The sequence below is a fragment of the Lupinus angustifolius genome, chromosome LG12, assembly GCF_001865875.1.
Source record: "Lupinus angustifolius cultivar Tanjil chromosome LG12, LupAngTanjil_v1.0, whole genome shotgun sequence".
NCBI classification, from domain to species: domain Eukaryota; kingdom Viridiplantae; phylum Streptophyta; class Magnoliopsida; order Fabales; family Fabaceae; genus Lupinus; species Lupinus angustifolius.
This window is the reverse complement of record NC_032020.1, coordinates 15,414,618-15,428,452: the sequence shown is the minus strand read 5'-3', so window position 1 is coordinate 15,428,452 and position 13,835 is coordinate 15,414,618. Positions and strand designations below refer to the sequence as shown.

The 13,835-nt window shown below is 32.3% G+C and overlaps 4 protein-coding genes across 7 annotated transcripts in view; 1 reads left to right on the top strand and 3 right to left on the bottom strand.

Annotated features, from left to right (window-relative positions):
- The window catches only part of LOC109362480 (pantothenate kinase 2-like), a 10,768-nt gene extending 9,078 nt beyond the window's left edge, over positions 1 to 1,690 (bottom strand). For 2 of the 4 annotated variants that reach the window (XM_019608297.1, XM_019608296.1), the window contains exons 1-4: positions 1,431 to 1,690; positions 1,122 to 1,339; positions 896 to 949; positions 412 to 528 (exon numbers count right to left, since the gene is read on the bottom strand). In XM_019608297.1, coding sequence (XP_019463842.1) covers positions 412 to 528; positions 896 to 949; positions 1,122 to 1,339; positions 1,431 to 1,599 — 558 coding nt within the window. In that variant the 5' untranslated portion in view covers positions 1,600 to 1,690. The remainder of the gene's footprint in view (positions 1 to 411; positions 529 to 895; positions 950 to 1,121; positions 1,340 to 1,430) is intronic. The other 2 variants (XM_019608294.1, XM_019608295.1) reach the window with 2 other exon arrangements.
- On the top strand, positions 2,239 to 3,493 carry LOC109362481 (inositol-tetrakisphosphate 1-kinase 1-like). The gene has a single exon (XM_019608298.1). It carries the CDS (start codon positions 2,305 to 2,307, stop codon positions 3,253 to 3,255), a length of 951 nt encoding a protein of 316 aa, XP_019463843.1. The 5' UTR covers positions 2,239 to 2,304; the 3' UTR covers positions 3,256 to 3,493.
- LOC109361695 (iron-sulfur cluster assembly protein 1-like) lies at positions 3,980 to 5,736 on the bottom strand. The gene is made up of 3 exons (XM_019607218.1): positions 5,396 to 5,736; positions 5,244 to 5,298; positions 3,980 to 4,440 (listed from the first exon to the last, which is right to left on the bottom strand). Exons 1-3 carry the CDS (start codon positions 5,682 to 5,684, stop codon positions 4,296 to 4,298), a joined length of 489 nt encoding a protein of 162 aa, XP_019462763.1. The 5' UTR covers positions 5,685 to 5,736; the 3' UTR covers positions 3,980 to 4,295.
- Positions 7,456 to 9,360, bottom strand: LOC109361926 (transcription factor MYB98-like). The gene is made up of 3 exons (XM_019607452.1): positions 8,762 to 9,360; positions 8,481 to 8,607; positions 7,456 to 8,112 (listed from the first exon to the last, which is right to left on the bottom strand). Exons 1-3 carry the CDS (start codon positions 9,358 to 9,360, stop codon positions 7,456 to 7,458), a joined length of 1,383 nt encoding a protein of 460 aa, XP_019462997.1.

The window sequence follows — 13,835 nt, the reverse complement described above, 5'->3', positions numbered from 1 at the left end:
TATATATATAATTCAAGAAGGAAACAGAAGTAAGAAAAGAACTGTCAGGCATGGCTACATGATATGTGAAACATAAAACTTTAAGCATATTCCTCAAAAACTTCACGAAAAAAATGAAGCATCAATGAGTAAGTATAAAGTTCACATAATGGTTATCAGCTGTCCACTGCACTCTATGGAAGTAATAGCATGCAAATCTTGCCAATTGCTTCGCTCTTTATATACTTTAACAAAGACAAAACAATATAATCCCACTAAAGAAGCAAAGTCAGACAAATATGTTTTCTTTTTTTAAGGCATGAGATGTAGACTTGCACAAACATTTCAGTTCTAAAGATGCAAGGATTTGTGGCTATCAAGATATTCTTAAACAAAATAATTAAAAACAGATAATTTCAAAAACTAATCCACCTTTAGCAAGAAATTTGCTCCAGCTACCATACAGGCCATTTCGTCTTCTTTGTCCAAACTAACTCCCAGTCTTTCTTTGAAAAGGTCAGCAAATTTGTATGCTCCACCACCAGTAGCCTTTGTCACAAAATGAATGCATTAGTAGAGTAGTTCAACCGCATTGACACAGAACAAGCAGTACAGAATTCTATAATGACAGCTTTCTAAAATAAATTGTTACAAACAATACGAACATATAAAACAAATGCAAACATCCTTAATGCTTTGTATACAAAATGGATGAGGGACTTATCTAATTATCGTTATAGCAATACCCCCTTCCAAATGTGATAAGATGGACATAGATTATAGACTTATCACTTATGTATGCAAGCTAAAATAAAAACTCAAATTGGAGATTTGATATAACCCTACAACAAGAGAAAATTAGAATCCAGCTTCTGGAAGAAGAAAAGGTTAAAAATAGTGAGAGAACCAAGGTTACCTTAATTATGGCATTCCGGTCAGCCACATCATCGTAATCATGAGATTCCCATCCTATGAGAAAGAAAATTACATAACCATTAATTCATTAAGTTCTGAAAGTAATTGAGTTAACAGTTTAACACATAGGGACTAACAAAATTACAAAATGATATTTAACTAAACACATGCTGCTGAGTTTTAACAATTCAGTGTGGTGAGTAAAGTGAAGAAGACAGTAATATAGCACTACCACCACAATGGAGCTTCTTTGAGTGAATGAAATCTAAGCACTCATTAATCTTGCTTGTCTCAAACATGAGAAAATGAAGCCTCCCACCAAGAACACGATAGGTTCTCCTGTTACGATTCGGAAGTCCCATTCTATCCTTAACACTTCTCATCCTTCTATCATTGCCTGATTGGTCTTCATGTCTTGAAAAATACACCAACTTTATAAGAGAACCTGCCAATTACAAGTAGAATATCTGTAATCATGAATCACTAACAATTATAAAGGTGAAGTAGAAATAGTATTAGGAATAGGATTATAGGACCTCCAAGGTCAAGAGCAAGATGAGATAAATGATCAGATTGATTGGGTAACAGAATAGTTGGATACTTGTCTTCATCAATATTTGCTTCAATTTCTGCTTTGCTCAGATCTAGTTGAGGCCTTGAACTTGATCTATGAATTGAATTGATGTTGCTGCCTCTGTCTCCCATTTCTTTCTTCCTTAATCTCCACTCAACTCAACCCAATGCATGAAAAGTCTTGAAGGGGGGAAAATATACTGGAGAGAATGAAAAGTCAAACACCAAGTACGAAGTAGGAAACGGATTCCATGTTTGGTTGGGAATTTTTTATATAAAAAAAAAAACAATTTTTATAGAAAATTTTACAAACAGTAAATAAAAAGTAATGTTTTTGAAAAGATTGGTTGATTTATTCTTTTCTTTCTACTAATATCATACAAAATTTAATCTAGTAATATAATATTCTACATTTTAGTATCGTACTAAGTATTCTCGGGAGATATTTGCTGGGAGGGACACACCTATAACAGAAAATATCAAAAGATACCTGAATAAGTTAAGAAGGTTGTTAACATGAACCAAGCCACTCATGCGACCACTTTAAAGTTCCAATAATTGCAAATCCTTACAGCTCCTTCAAGTCAGAAGCGCACTATAAGCCTCCTAATATCAGCCATAAGATGAGCATAAAATAGAATGAGTGATACTCTCCACTCCTGCAACACTTTGAGTAATTATCAATTTGCATCATTTTGACTTAGAAAAAAGAAATAACAAATGTCATCATATTAGTGGCTAAGTAGATAACTTCTCTCTCCTTAAATGCTCGTCACGAATCTACTTCATTTGCAAAGTAAAAAAAATAACAGAACAGAAATCCCAGAAAAACATATAATGTCTTTAGTAGTAGCATCCCAATCTGAGAGATATCGTGTAGGCTATGCACTAGAAACCAAGAAAGTTGCAACCTTTATTCAACAATCTCTCATAGATTATGCCAACAACCACGGCATCGATCTCATACAAATAGATCCCACCAAACCCTTACTACAACAGGGTCCTTTCCGTTGCATCATCCACAAACTTTACACTCAACAATGGATCAATCACTTAAACCAATTTTCATCTCAAAACCCTTCCACCATTGTCATCGATCCCATGGAACGGGTAAGTCGCCTTCACAATCGTGTTTCCATGCTCGAAGCGGTTACCAAATTGAAAATCTCTCTTCAAAATGGTACTGTTGAGGTTCCAAAGCAAGTGGTATTGAACGAATCGAAAGATTTCAATGAAGGAGAAGAAGTGGGTTTGGATTTGAAATTCCCTGTGATTGCAAAACCATTGGTGGCTAACGGCACTGCCACGTGTCACGAGCTGTTTTTGGTGTTTGACCGTGAAGGGCTTAGAGAGTTGAGTTTTCCCGTTGTGCTGCAAGAGTTTGTGAATCACGGTGGGGTTGTGTTCAAGATTTACGTTGCTGGGAATCAAGTGGATTGTGTAAAGCGTAAGTCTTTGACTGATATACCTGAGGAGAAGCTCAAAACGCTTAATGGGTTGGTGCCGTTTTCTCAAATATCGAATTTGAGAAACGAGGAAGGTGGTGATGGTGGTGGTGAAGATGGTATTGAAATGCCTCCTGAGAGCTTGGTAACTGAGTTGGCAAAGGGATTGAGAGTGGAATTGGGACTTAACCTTTTCAATGTTGATGTGATTAGAGATGGTAATGATCCCACAAGGTACCTGGTTATTGATATCAATTACTTTCCTGGGTATGCAAAATTGACATCTTATGAGACTTTCATCACAAACTTTTTGTTGGATATTGTACACTCCAATGCTGCTTAGGTGAGTTAACACAGCCAGAGGATCATGTTATTGCAATATTGTCTAATTATTTTCTGCTAAAATGTTGTCTAATCATTTTTGTTAATTCGTATGCTTTGTATTTGGTTGGGATGTTCATCTTTTGAAGTTCAGCAAGTCTGAAGCTCTAATGCATTCATAAACGTGGTTTTATATTGTGGTTTAAATGTTTCACGTTTTTAATTTGCTCTTTTAAATAAGAATGGTATGAATCCTTCTTTACTTGGGAAATCTACTCATTTGGCAAAATTTACTGAATCGTTTCTGACTAAATCGTAGAATAACAGATTGTATGGCTACATGAATGATGCTTCCGAAGTATCTTCTAAGCAATCTCTCATCGATTACGCCAACAAACAAGGCATCGAGTACTTATTCTCAAATTGTTAATCACCATAAAAATTTATTCGACTACAGTAAGCATGCTCCACACACTCGAGTACTCATTCTCAACCCTCACCCTTCAAAAGTCAGTGACTCATCTTCCATACTGATGGCATTTATATTTGGGAAGGAAAAAAACTACTCCAAATCTTCACCATTCATTATAGGGAAATCAATGGTTAAGATCCACTTACTACTTCAAACTATTGGATTTTTCTAAAATAAATGATTAATATGTGGAGTAATTTTTTTCCACTTACTCCAAGAGTAAGTGGATCCCCTTTATATTTAAAGTAACTCTATGAATCCAAAAAATGGGATTTATTGCTACAAATGCATTGTTCCGTTAAAAATGAGTGAATACAACACGCTGTTCATTCTTTTCATTTTATGGTGAAACTTCAAAAAGTACCAACATGGCTAATAACAATAATACAATCTGAACTCCAAGCCCAAACAACACTGAATATCCAACCAAGCATAGTACTAAAAACCGTGCAGAAAGCAAACCATAGGTCGGGTCACAAGTATTTACATCACACAGCGAGAAAACAAACTAGCCGACTAGCTCCATCGGTGAAAAATCTGATATGAAGGCATTCTAACAATGCACAACTCATTTACAGCCATGGAAGAAATCAAGCATTGGCAGCCTTCTCTGCAGTTGTTGTTGCCTTAGTGCGCTTAGCTTCGTAGTCTTTGACAGCAGCTTTAATAGCATCTTCAGCAAGCATGCTGCAGTGAAGCTTAACCGGTGGAAGTGAAAGATGCTTCGCAATTTCACTGTGGGACATCAAATACTTGTCACTTTGAAAACTCAAAACAGCATAGCATAATTATTAATCATGAAAGCATAACCAAAGCTAAAATCATCAGAGAACTAAACTCCCAGTCCCAGGGATGGTAAATTTGATAGGAACCAAAAGTCCAAAACAAATCAACAAAAATATAAATAATTCAGAACTAACTCAACTCGTAAGCAGAGAATGGGAGTGATCAAAACTTAGGAAGGAGATGAAAAGCACCATATAGATTAAAGAACAAAACATTTTGCAACATTAACCATTACACACAAAAAATGATATTTTCATGTAGGCTGCTCTGTTGTCTTATACAACAACTCGACTAGACATATTGAACTATTCTCCACCTGTATGGGTAAGAGTAATGGACCAATGATATATTTGAGAGTTTTGGAGGAGATGAAATAGAAGGGAAAGGTGTTACCTTTCCTTCCATTGGCTCCACTCAAATTTAATTTTGGGGGTTTGGCCGTTAGGGAGGAATAGATTTGCTCCATTCCATTATTGAAGAAACTATCAAACAATACAACATTAATTTATCCTCTTCCTATTCTATTTCATTCATTTTCCATCCACCCAAACAAACAGTAATAGAGATAAGGACCTTCATCATGTTCATGATTGCAGTATTGTGCACCCAATCAGCACAGAAAATCACACTACAGAAAAAAGTGAGTGACTTTATGAACACTACCCTAGACATATGATGTTTGAAATAAACTACACAAAGAAATATACAATTTGAAAAGTAAAACACGAGTTAAATAAAAGGAAGATAATTACGTGTTTTTAATGGACAGGACTTCCTCCATTTGTTTTCCCTTTACCCATTCAGTAGCTGAAAAGAAAACAGAGATACCATAAATTAGAAACCACCTCAATTAATTACACAAATCAAATAAACAATTACACATAACGTAACCCTAATTATTTACCGACGGAGGAAGAAGCAATGGCGGAACCACACCCGAAAGTTTTGAAGCGAGCATCAACGATCTTTCCCGTTTTGTCATCAACTCTAATCTGCAATTTCATGACATCGCCACACGCTGGTGCCCCAACCAAACCCGTTCCGACGGTGGGATCGTTCTTATCGAAGGATCCAACGTTGCGGGGGTTGTTATAGTGATCAACCACCCTTTCGTGGTAAAATCGCGGCAGAACCCTAACGGTTGGTGACGCCGTTGGCGTTCCCAAAATTCTCTTTGCAACTAGCCTCAACATATTTTCTGGATTAGAATTTGCCAAGAAATTTGGAAGGAAATGATTAATGAATCATAAATATCTATTTTCTAGTTAGTATTTATAGTTTTCTTTGTAAGGTGACGTGGAGGGTGGCTAGTATTTATAGTTAGTAACTTAGTATTAAAGTTTTTATATTATTTGTAGTTTTTTTATTTATCAAACTTATCACTTTAGCGAAATTATACAAATCATTCATTACTTTTTTACACCTACACAAACCTCTCATTTTTTATATTTTTTATACATTACACTCAATCACCCCTGCATGAGAAATAAGTGTAATTTTTAAATAAAAATATGATAAATGCAATTAAATTAAACAAAATATGATATATTGTGAAGATAAGTCCAAATAATATACAAATCAATATATCTTTATTATTTTTTGTTACAAAATGCATCAACAATTCTAAAGTATTATTTAAATCGTTCTTATATTATATCGTAACGAACCAAATATAATAAAGATGTATTGACTTATATATTATTTGGACTTGTCTTTACAATATACATGTTTTGTTTAATTTAATTGCATTTATCACATTTTTTGTTTAAAAAATTACACTTATTTCTCATGCAGTTTCTCATGCAGAGGTGATAAAGTGTAATGAAAATATAAAAATTATGGAAATTCGTGTAGGCGTAGAATAGTGATGAGTGATTTGTGTAATTTTGCTAAAACTCAGGGGTGTTAGGATAATTTACTCTAAATATAAATATGTTTGAAGAGAAAATAAAATTCAACATTGATTTTCTAAAAAATGAAAAGGTGATAAAATTAAAATTTTGAAATGAAGTGTGTAATTTAAATGTGCTATTCCTAATTTTTACGTAGAGTCATTTTATCTATATGAAGTTTCCACGAAAAAGACTCAAATTGGGCATTTTACAAATAATTGATTTAATCTTTAACAAAAACTAAAGCCCAAAAATATAGTTTAAAGGAACGCAAAAAAAGATATGACGTTGAAAAGAAAAAGAAGTTTTCAAACTATTGATGGGAAAAAAGGAGGAAACAAAGTGTTAGGAAGTGTTTTGAGATGGAATTTCGTTGGTAAGTTTGCTGATATAGTGAATTAGGTAATTGTGTTGGGAGGAACATTAAAACTAGTCTTACTTTTGTCCATATCAAAGCTATTGATTAACAAGTTGTTGGTCTAATGACAACCTCTTTATCGAGGGACATATTATCCAATTTTACCTTTTTACCCTTTCTTCAATAGGCCAGAAACTAAGACAAATGAATCAATCACATTCCAAACATAGTATTCTGATTAAGAAACGTACATGCACTATGTCTGCTGAGTGCTAATATTTGTAATAGAAAAGCAAACAAGTTTGTCATCTTTATTTATTGTTGTTTATGTTGGTTGAAATCTTGATTTTTTTCTTAAACCAAACTAACAAGAACCAACATTTAACTACTATCTCTATTTTTCATAAAAACTGTATTACCGCTGCAATTTATATAATTACACTATAATACAACCATCAGCACTATTTTTATTTAATCATTGTTACTGCTGCAATTTATTTTTCCTTCACTTTTCTGGATTGTAGCATATCTCAGCATTTTTCCTTCCATGGTTGTGCTTGCAGTGCATGAGGCTAACTTACTGAATAAGAACTTAGTCGAAGTTCCATCTTTGTATCATCCTTCAAAAAATGCTCCAAGACTATGCACTCAACATAATAAATAACTAAACTTGGTATATGTATATATTAATTATATATAACTGCTGCCATGGATTTAGTCATCATGAGTTTGATTAACCTGAGACATCATCTCCACCAAATCCAGTTCCTTCTTAACTACATTCCCCTCCATCTCTTGTGGCATCTCTGTCTCAAAGTGATGACCCTCTTCAACATTAACAACTTGTTTTCCCTTCATTTTAGAAGCACTTTGCATTTTTCCATCAAAATCTTTCTCATCCATAGTAGGAGCACATGGCATATCATCTAGCAAAGAATCAATACTACACCCCTCTTGAAACATATTATCATCAAAACAAAAATCTGAGACCTCATTAAACTCATAATTCGGCACCAATCGGTCATTGGAACTAACTTGATTAGTACTGTGTGGCTGAGTAGTTGATGTTGCTGCTTTGCTTGTGCTAGCTTTTATTCTCATAGCATTAGCAGAAGAACGTTTTCTATAGTCTATTGGAGGGTTTTTGTCCAAGTTCAAGCTCTTGATATAATCCTGAAGAATTGTGCCTCTAGGGTACTTTGAGCGGCATTTTCTTTTGGAATATTGTCTTCTCTTTGTTGCATTCCAATGGTTTTTGATTGAGTTCTCAGTTCTTCCTGGTAATCTTTTTGCAATCTCAGCCCACTTATTTCCTATCTCTGCATGAGCTTGGATCAGTATCTTATCCTCTTCATCAGTCCATACTTCCTTCTGCAAAATGACCACAAAATTGAATAGAATGCATTATTATACATAAGAGTGTATATAAAATGAAATTGTATTATGGAATGAGAAGAGCTAGTTTCAACTATAAGATTGTGTATTTGATCATAATGTTATTTTATATTGTCCATATATAATTTGAACTAATTCTGGAAACATCTTTTTTCGCTTAAGATAATAAGGCTGAGTACATTAGTCTAGGAGCCTTGTGCACTACAGCACTACTATGATAAACAACTATTACTTCATTTCGACTAATATATTCTTCTATTTTTGTCAAAATCCTTGTTATTTTATTCTGGCTGTGTAGTTTTACTTGTGTAATTTATATTATACTATCATAAATAAATTGGAACCTTAATGTCTGGCCTTAGATGGTTATGCCATCTCTCTCTGCACTGTTTTCCAATTCTGCCAGGCAAGTTTTGAGCAATATGAGCCCACTTCCTCACTCCATATTGTTCCACCAACTGAATCAATAATCTGTTATGAAAGCATTCAAAGCACATATATGTGCTTTTTTAAAACCAAAGTATGCAAAATTCCAAAATGTGAAGCAAAAATTAAAATGAAACAAGAATTAGCAGCCATGAAAAACATGATTTAATGGAAATTATATAATCCATGTAACTTTCACCTGTCTTCATCTTCAGTCCATTGCCCCTTCACTATGTTGGACTTCTTCTTAACTTTACACGACCTTCGAATTATTGGAGATGTCTTATTATTTCTATTCAAGCCAACTCTTCTGTAATAATTTGCTGGTGATATGCATGAGACTTCATCAGGTGCAGCAAAGTTCATAGACTTGGTTTCTAAAGGATTAAAGGGCAAATAGCTTTGGTTTGAAGGCATAATATCCATTTGATTTCTCCTAGGGAAGTTCAAACTATAGCCTTCATACTGGAAAATGTCCACAACATGAGCATGACTACCACTACCATCATTCTCAACAAAAGGCTTGCACTCATAACCATCAAAATCTGACTGTGAACACCCACATGTTATATTAACAAAAGGATCAAAATTTTGAGTTTGGATCCCAAAAACTTGATTGGGCAAGGAGGCATTAGTATGATGAAACTGATCAATATGCTGAAAATCTTGCATGAACTCCTGCGACGAAGGAGTCTCGAAAGGAAGCTCTTCTTTCTTGCTGGGTTGTTTCAAGTAGTTTTCTTGCAAATGCATTGGTTGTGAGGCATAATTTTCATTCTGATTTGTCTCAAGGTCCATGACAAAAGGAGAAAGTAACAGAAATGCTGTGTTTCAAGCCATCTAGTTTGTGTTCCTTAAAAGGAGTGAGGTTGCATTCATTACAGGGCTATTGATATGAATCATCAAATGGCCAAGATTGCTTCTCATATAGAAACTTGACCATAAGATTTACTCAAGTAAGATTTTTTATTCTTCTTTTGATTCTTATGTTAGTAACTGTCATTAAGATTAATTCATTCTAGTATAATAACATTGCCGTTATGTTATTTACTTAGTTAACAATTATTATGGTCAAACATTTTCTCTGTCTCTAGGTAGATTTATGCATTAGTATGGGAAGGGAGTAGTGGATGAATGCTACAAATCCATACATTGATAAATTGACTAATTATATTTGGTGCATTTATTTCTTTATCTTTATTTATTTATTTTTGTGGTGCATTTATACATGCGTATAGTTGAAAACAACATTAGTAAGCAGAAAAAGAAACTGTAAACTTATACTGTAGTAATTAAGGTTAAAAGGGTTGGTTATTAATGTAACATATCATTTACTTCGGTCAGTGTGTAACCTTCACTTAGGGGGAAGAGTAAAGAGTCAGAAGTGAGATTGAAGATTTGTAAATATGGGGAGCACTTCACTGCTTTGATGACTTCATGATCTGAAGTACTAAGCATTTTGTTTATTAAGTCAGTGTTACTTGAGATTTGATTAATTAGCTGATAACTTCAACATAAAACTTAGAAATTCAATTAAGCTTCAATGGCTTGGAACCAATACTGTCACCAATTCGAAAAAAATTATATATAAACACACAGCATTTATTCCAACAAAAGACATTCACTGAATTGAATATATAATTATAAAGACAGTGGGATTAAATTTAAAGTTAATATAATAAAATCTCAGCTGGATCAGAATTTCTACAACAAAAATAGGGTCTTGTGGTAACTGGCCATAGTTAACCACTTGTATTTATTGTTCATTTAACGTTGCAATAAAATTAGTAAAGGGCTGTTGTTTCATGTAACAGTGCTTAATTGCCCAATATTAGCAAATTGTCCATTATTTTACTTGAAAAACAAGAAAAGTAAGAACAATAATACATCCCATTGAAATCTACCATATTCACAACTATCTTAAAACTCAAATCTACAATATTAGGATTTAACTGATATTATCATTAGGCTACTATTCTAATTCAATGACACAAATTATCTAGAAAGTAAGCATTTGTTTTGATATTTTTCTAGAGATGGAATTGACATGGGGTGTGATCAGATTACACCTAGTGTAAGAGTATGTTTGGATTCAGATTCACATTGCAAAATGCAAACAAAAGTTCATCCAATTTTTCACTTTTCAGTTGAAGCAACTATTAGTAGCTTCTGTCATGTAAAATGCACGTTAACCCATTTTCACCACGGTTCAACAAAATCAAAACCATCAACATCATTTTTATCATAGCCTATTTTGTAAAAATCGATTTTCCAAATTCTAACCAAACAAATGATAAGTGGGTTTTTTTTTTTCAAAATAAGTGTTTGGCCAAACAAAAAATCCAATGCAAACACACTCTAACACTCACATAATCGAGTTCTATGATATGATTAATAGAAAATGAACGAGATACAAGTTGGAAGACTACAAATTATAAAAAAAAAATGAAGTGATTAAAGTCATACAATCACAAATTTTAGGATTGAAAATGTAGTTAAGTCCAATTAAAAGCATTTTAACATATTTTTAATTTTTAATTCATCATAAGTGTACTGGTTATCATTGAATATGAATTCTTTAACTTTATATGTACAAATACTTTGCAAGCTTTGCCCTGTTCTAAAAATGATTTTTCAATTTGTTTAATTATTTTTTGAAAATGAGTAACTTGTAAAATCCAAATTTGTTATCACATTAAAAAATAAAAGTTGTTTATAATATTAATTTTTATCAATGCACAAAGTTATTATCCCAAATTAGTAATTTAGTTATTACTGATTGATGTGGATATCTTACTTTCTTTCAAATAAGAAGAATCATAGACTAATTTTATGGGAGGATTTATTATTATCTATTTTGTAGAAATAATTTTTACCTACTAAAATTTTCTAGAAAATAATTACCAGCATGTGGAATGCATGGATTTTAAATAAAAACAATATACCATTTCATTATTTATTGATCAAATATTTTATCATTTCTTAATAAATATTTGTACAAATAACACTAACATCCTTGAGTTTTATGCATGATAGTATTTTGACATTTAAAATGTACGTACTTCTTGTAATGGTAGGTGATATATCAATTCATAGTGCATATTGATAATAAACTCATATAAAAAAGAGTCACCATCGTTTATGTTTAGGGTAAGTATAATATTTATAGAAAAAGTGTAAATTTTTTATAACAAAGCTTTTCAAATCAGGCAAGTCACCCTCCCCAATACCATATCTTATTCTCTTTGAAAGTCTAATTCCAGAATAAGGATGAAAAAGGATCAACTGTACCACGAGGTATGTTCTTATATTCTTAGTTAATAATTTTTTCAAATAATATAAATATGGTATTTTATGATTTTAGAAATTTTCTTTTTAATTAAGTGTCATTTTTTTTTGACCCGAATAAGAAAATGAGACATGTACACATTTCACTCTCGCATCTAAATAAGCCAAGTAGCTACCTAGCTCCCAAGGTGCATTCAACTTTAGGCTTTGAAACTTAGTACACTCACCATGCATCCACTGTTTTAGTGTCATTAAACATGAAAGGTATGTCTCTCTCTCAACAATTCAGTGGTGCATATGATAGCATAGTATATAATGGGTTCAAAATTCAAAAATATTACAAAAAATGTTGTCTTTGGACTAATATATTTTCATTTATAATAAATTACACTGACATCCCCTGAGTTTTAGTGAAATTATATAAACCACCCCTGTATAAGAAATAAATGTAATCTTTTAAACAAAAAATGTGATAAATGCAATTAAGTTAAACAAAACATAATATATTGTGTAGACAAGTCTAAATAATACACAAATTAATGTATCTTTATTATTTTTGGTCCGTTACACTACATTAATACAGATACATTGATTTGTATATTATTTAGACTTGTCTACACAATATATCATGTTTTGTTTAACTTAATTGCATTTATCACATTTTTTGTTTAAAAGATTACACTTATTTCTTATACAGGGGTGGTCAGTGTAATGAAAGTACAAAACTAGAGGAGGTTTGTGCAGTGAGAGGTGGTTTGTGTAATTTCACTAAAACTCAAGGGTGTCAGTATAATTTACTCTTTCATTTATAAATTCATTTGTACGGACTCTGGACTAATGTTTGTTAAGGTTAACCGCACATTGCAATACTGGCGCCAAACGAGCAGATTTAAAATTTATTTTTTATACATAAACAATTATTGTATTTAATAGATTATAGTACACTCAATTTTATGTTTGACAATATATTGTTATTGTCATGAGTATATTTTATAATAGGATAAAATTTCCACTCTATCCTTAAACTTCGTCTCTATATATATCGAGAAGAGTTTAGTTATAGAGAAGGTGAAGATTACATTTGAATTATTACATAGTACACATTAAGTTTATAGTAGAGATAAAAAAGCCAGCTATTTCCCTTAAATTTGATTAACAATATATCTCCTCTCGTACCTAGTGAATAATTTTAATGTAAAAAGACATTTTTATTTTACAAATATTTAAAGCAAGTATCCGCTTCACTTTGCTATAGCGATAAATTATTATCAGATTTATAATCAATGATCTTAATCACATTTTCACCATTAATTTGAAATAAACACTTTTACTTTTAAATTATTAATACATAATAAATAACAAAGATTTGACCGAGAATCCTGTACTAATTTCTTCACAAACCTCAAAACTAATCTTCCTGGCAAAATAAAGAAGATACCATCTTGCAGCTGGCAAGTGTTAGAGCTCACAAACATCCAGTTGTAGCCACTTGGAATGCGGATTATATGTCTGAAACTGTCTTATTTTCTATCATGAATCAATCATATGTTAACATATAGATAAAATAAAAATTTAAAAACAAAAATAAAATAAAATAGAGCACTCTAATTAACTTGAAACATGAGGTGTAGACATTGTTTAGGACATGTAATTTTTATTACTAGAAGGTACCTACTCAAGTCAAGGTGGTCTCAATTCAACAGTGGGCCCCACTGAAATGACCCAAAGCAAAATAGCACCAGTTTTTTGCTTCAACTGAAAACCAACCCCTGATGGTTGTTCTTCTACATTCAGTATCATACCATTAAAACCTTATTCATTCCCCAAATCAGCCTTTTCAAGATAGTAAATCTGTCCCAAATAATAACGGCCTCCCTAATGCACATTATCCATTTGATGAATTTTAGTAATCATGTCCCAAATCATTGCTATTTTGCATTTGGTTTATAATTTATATTTAATGTTTTGATATCTTAATACCTTTT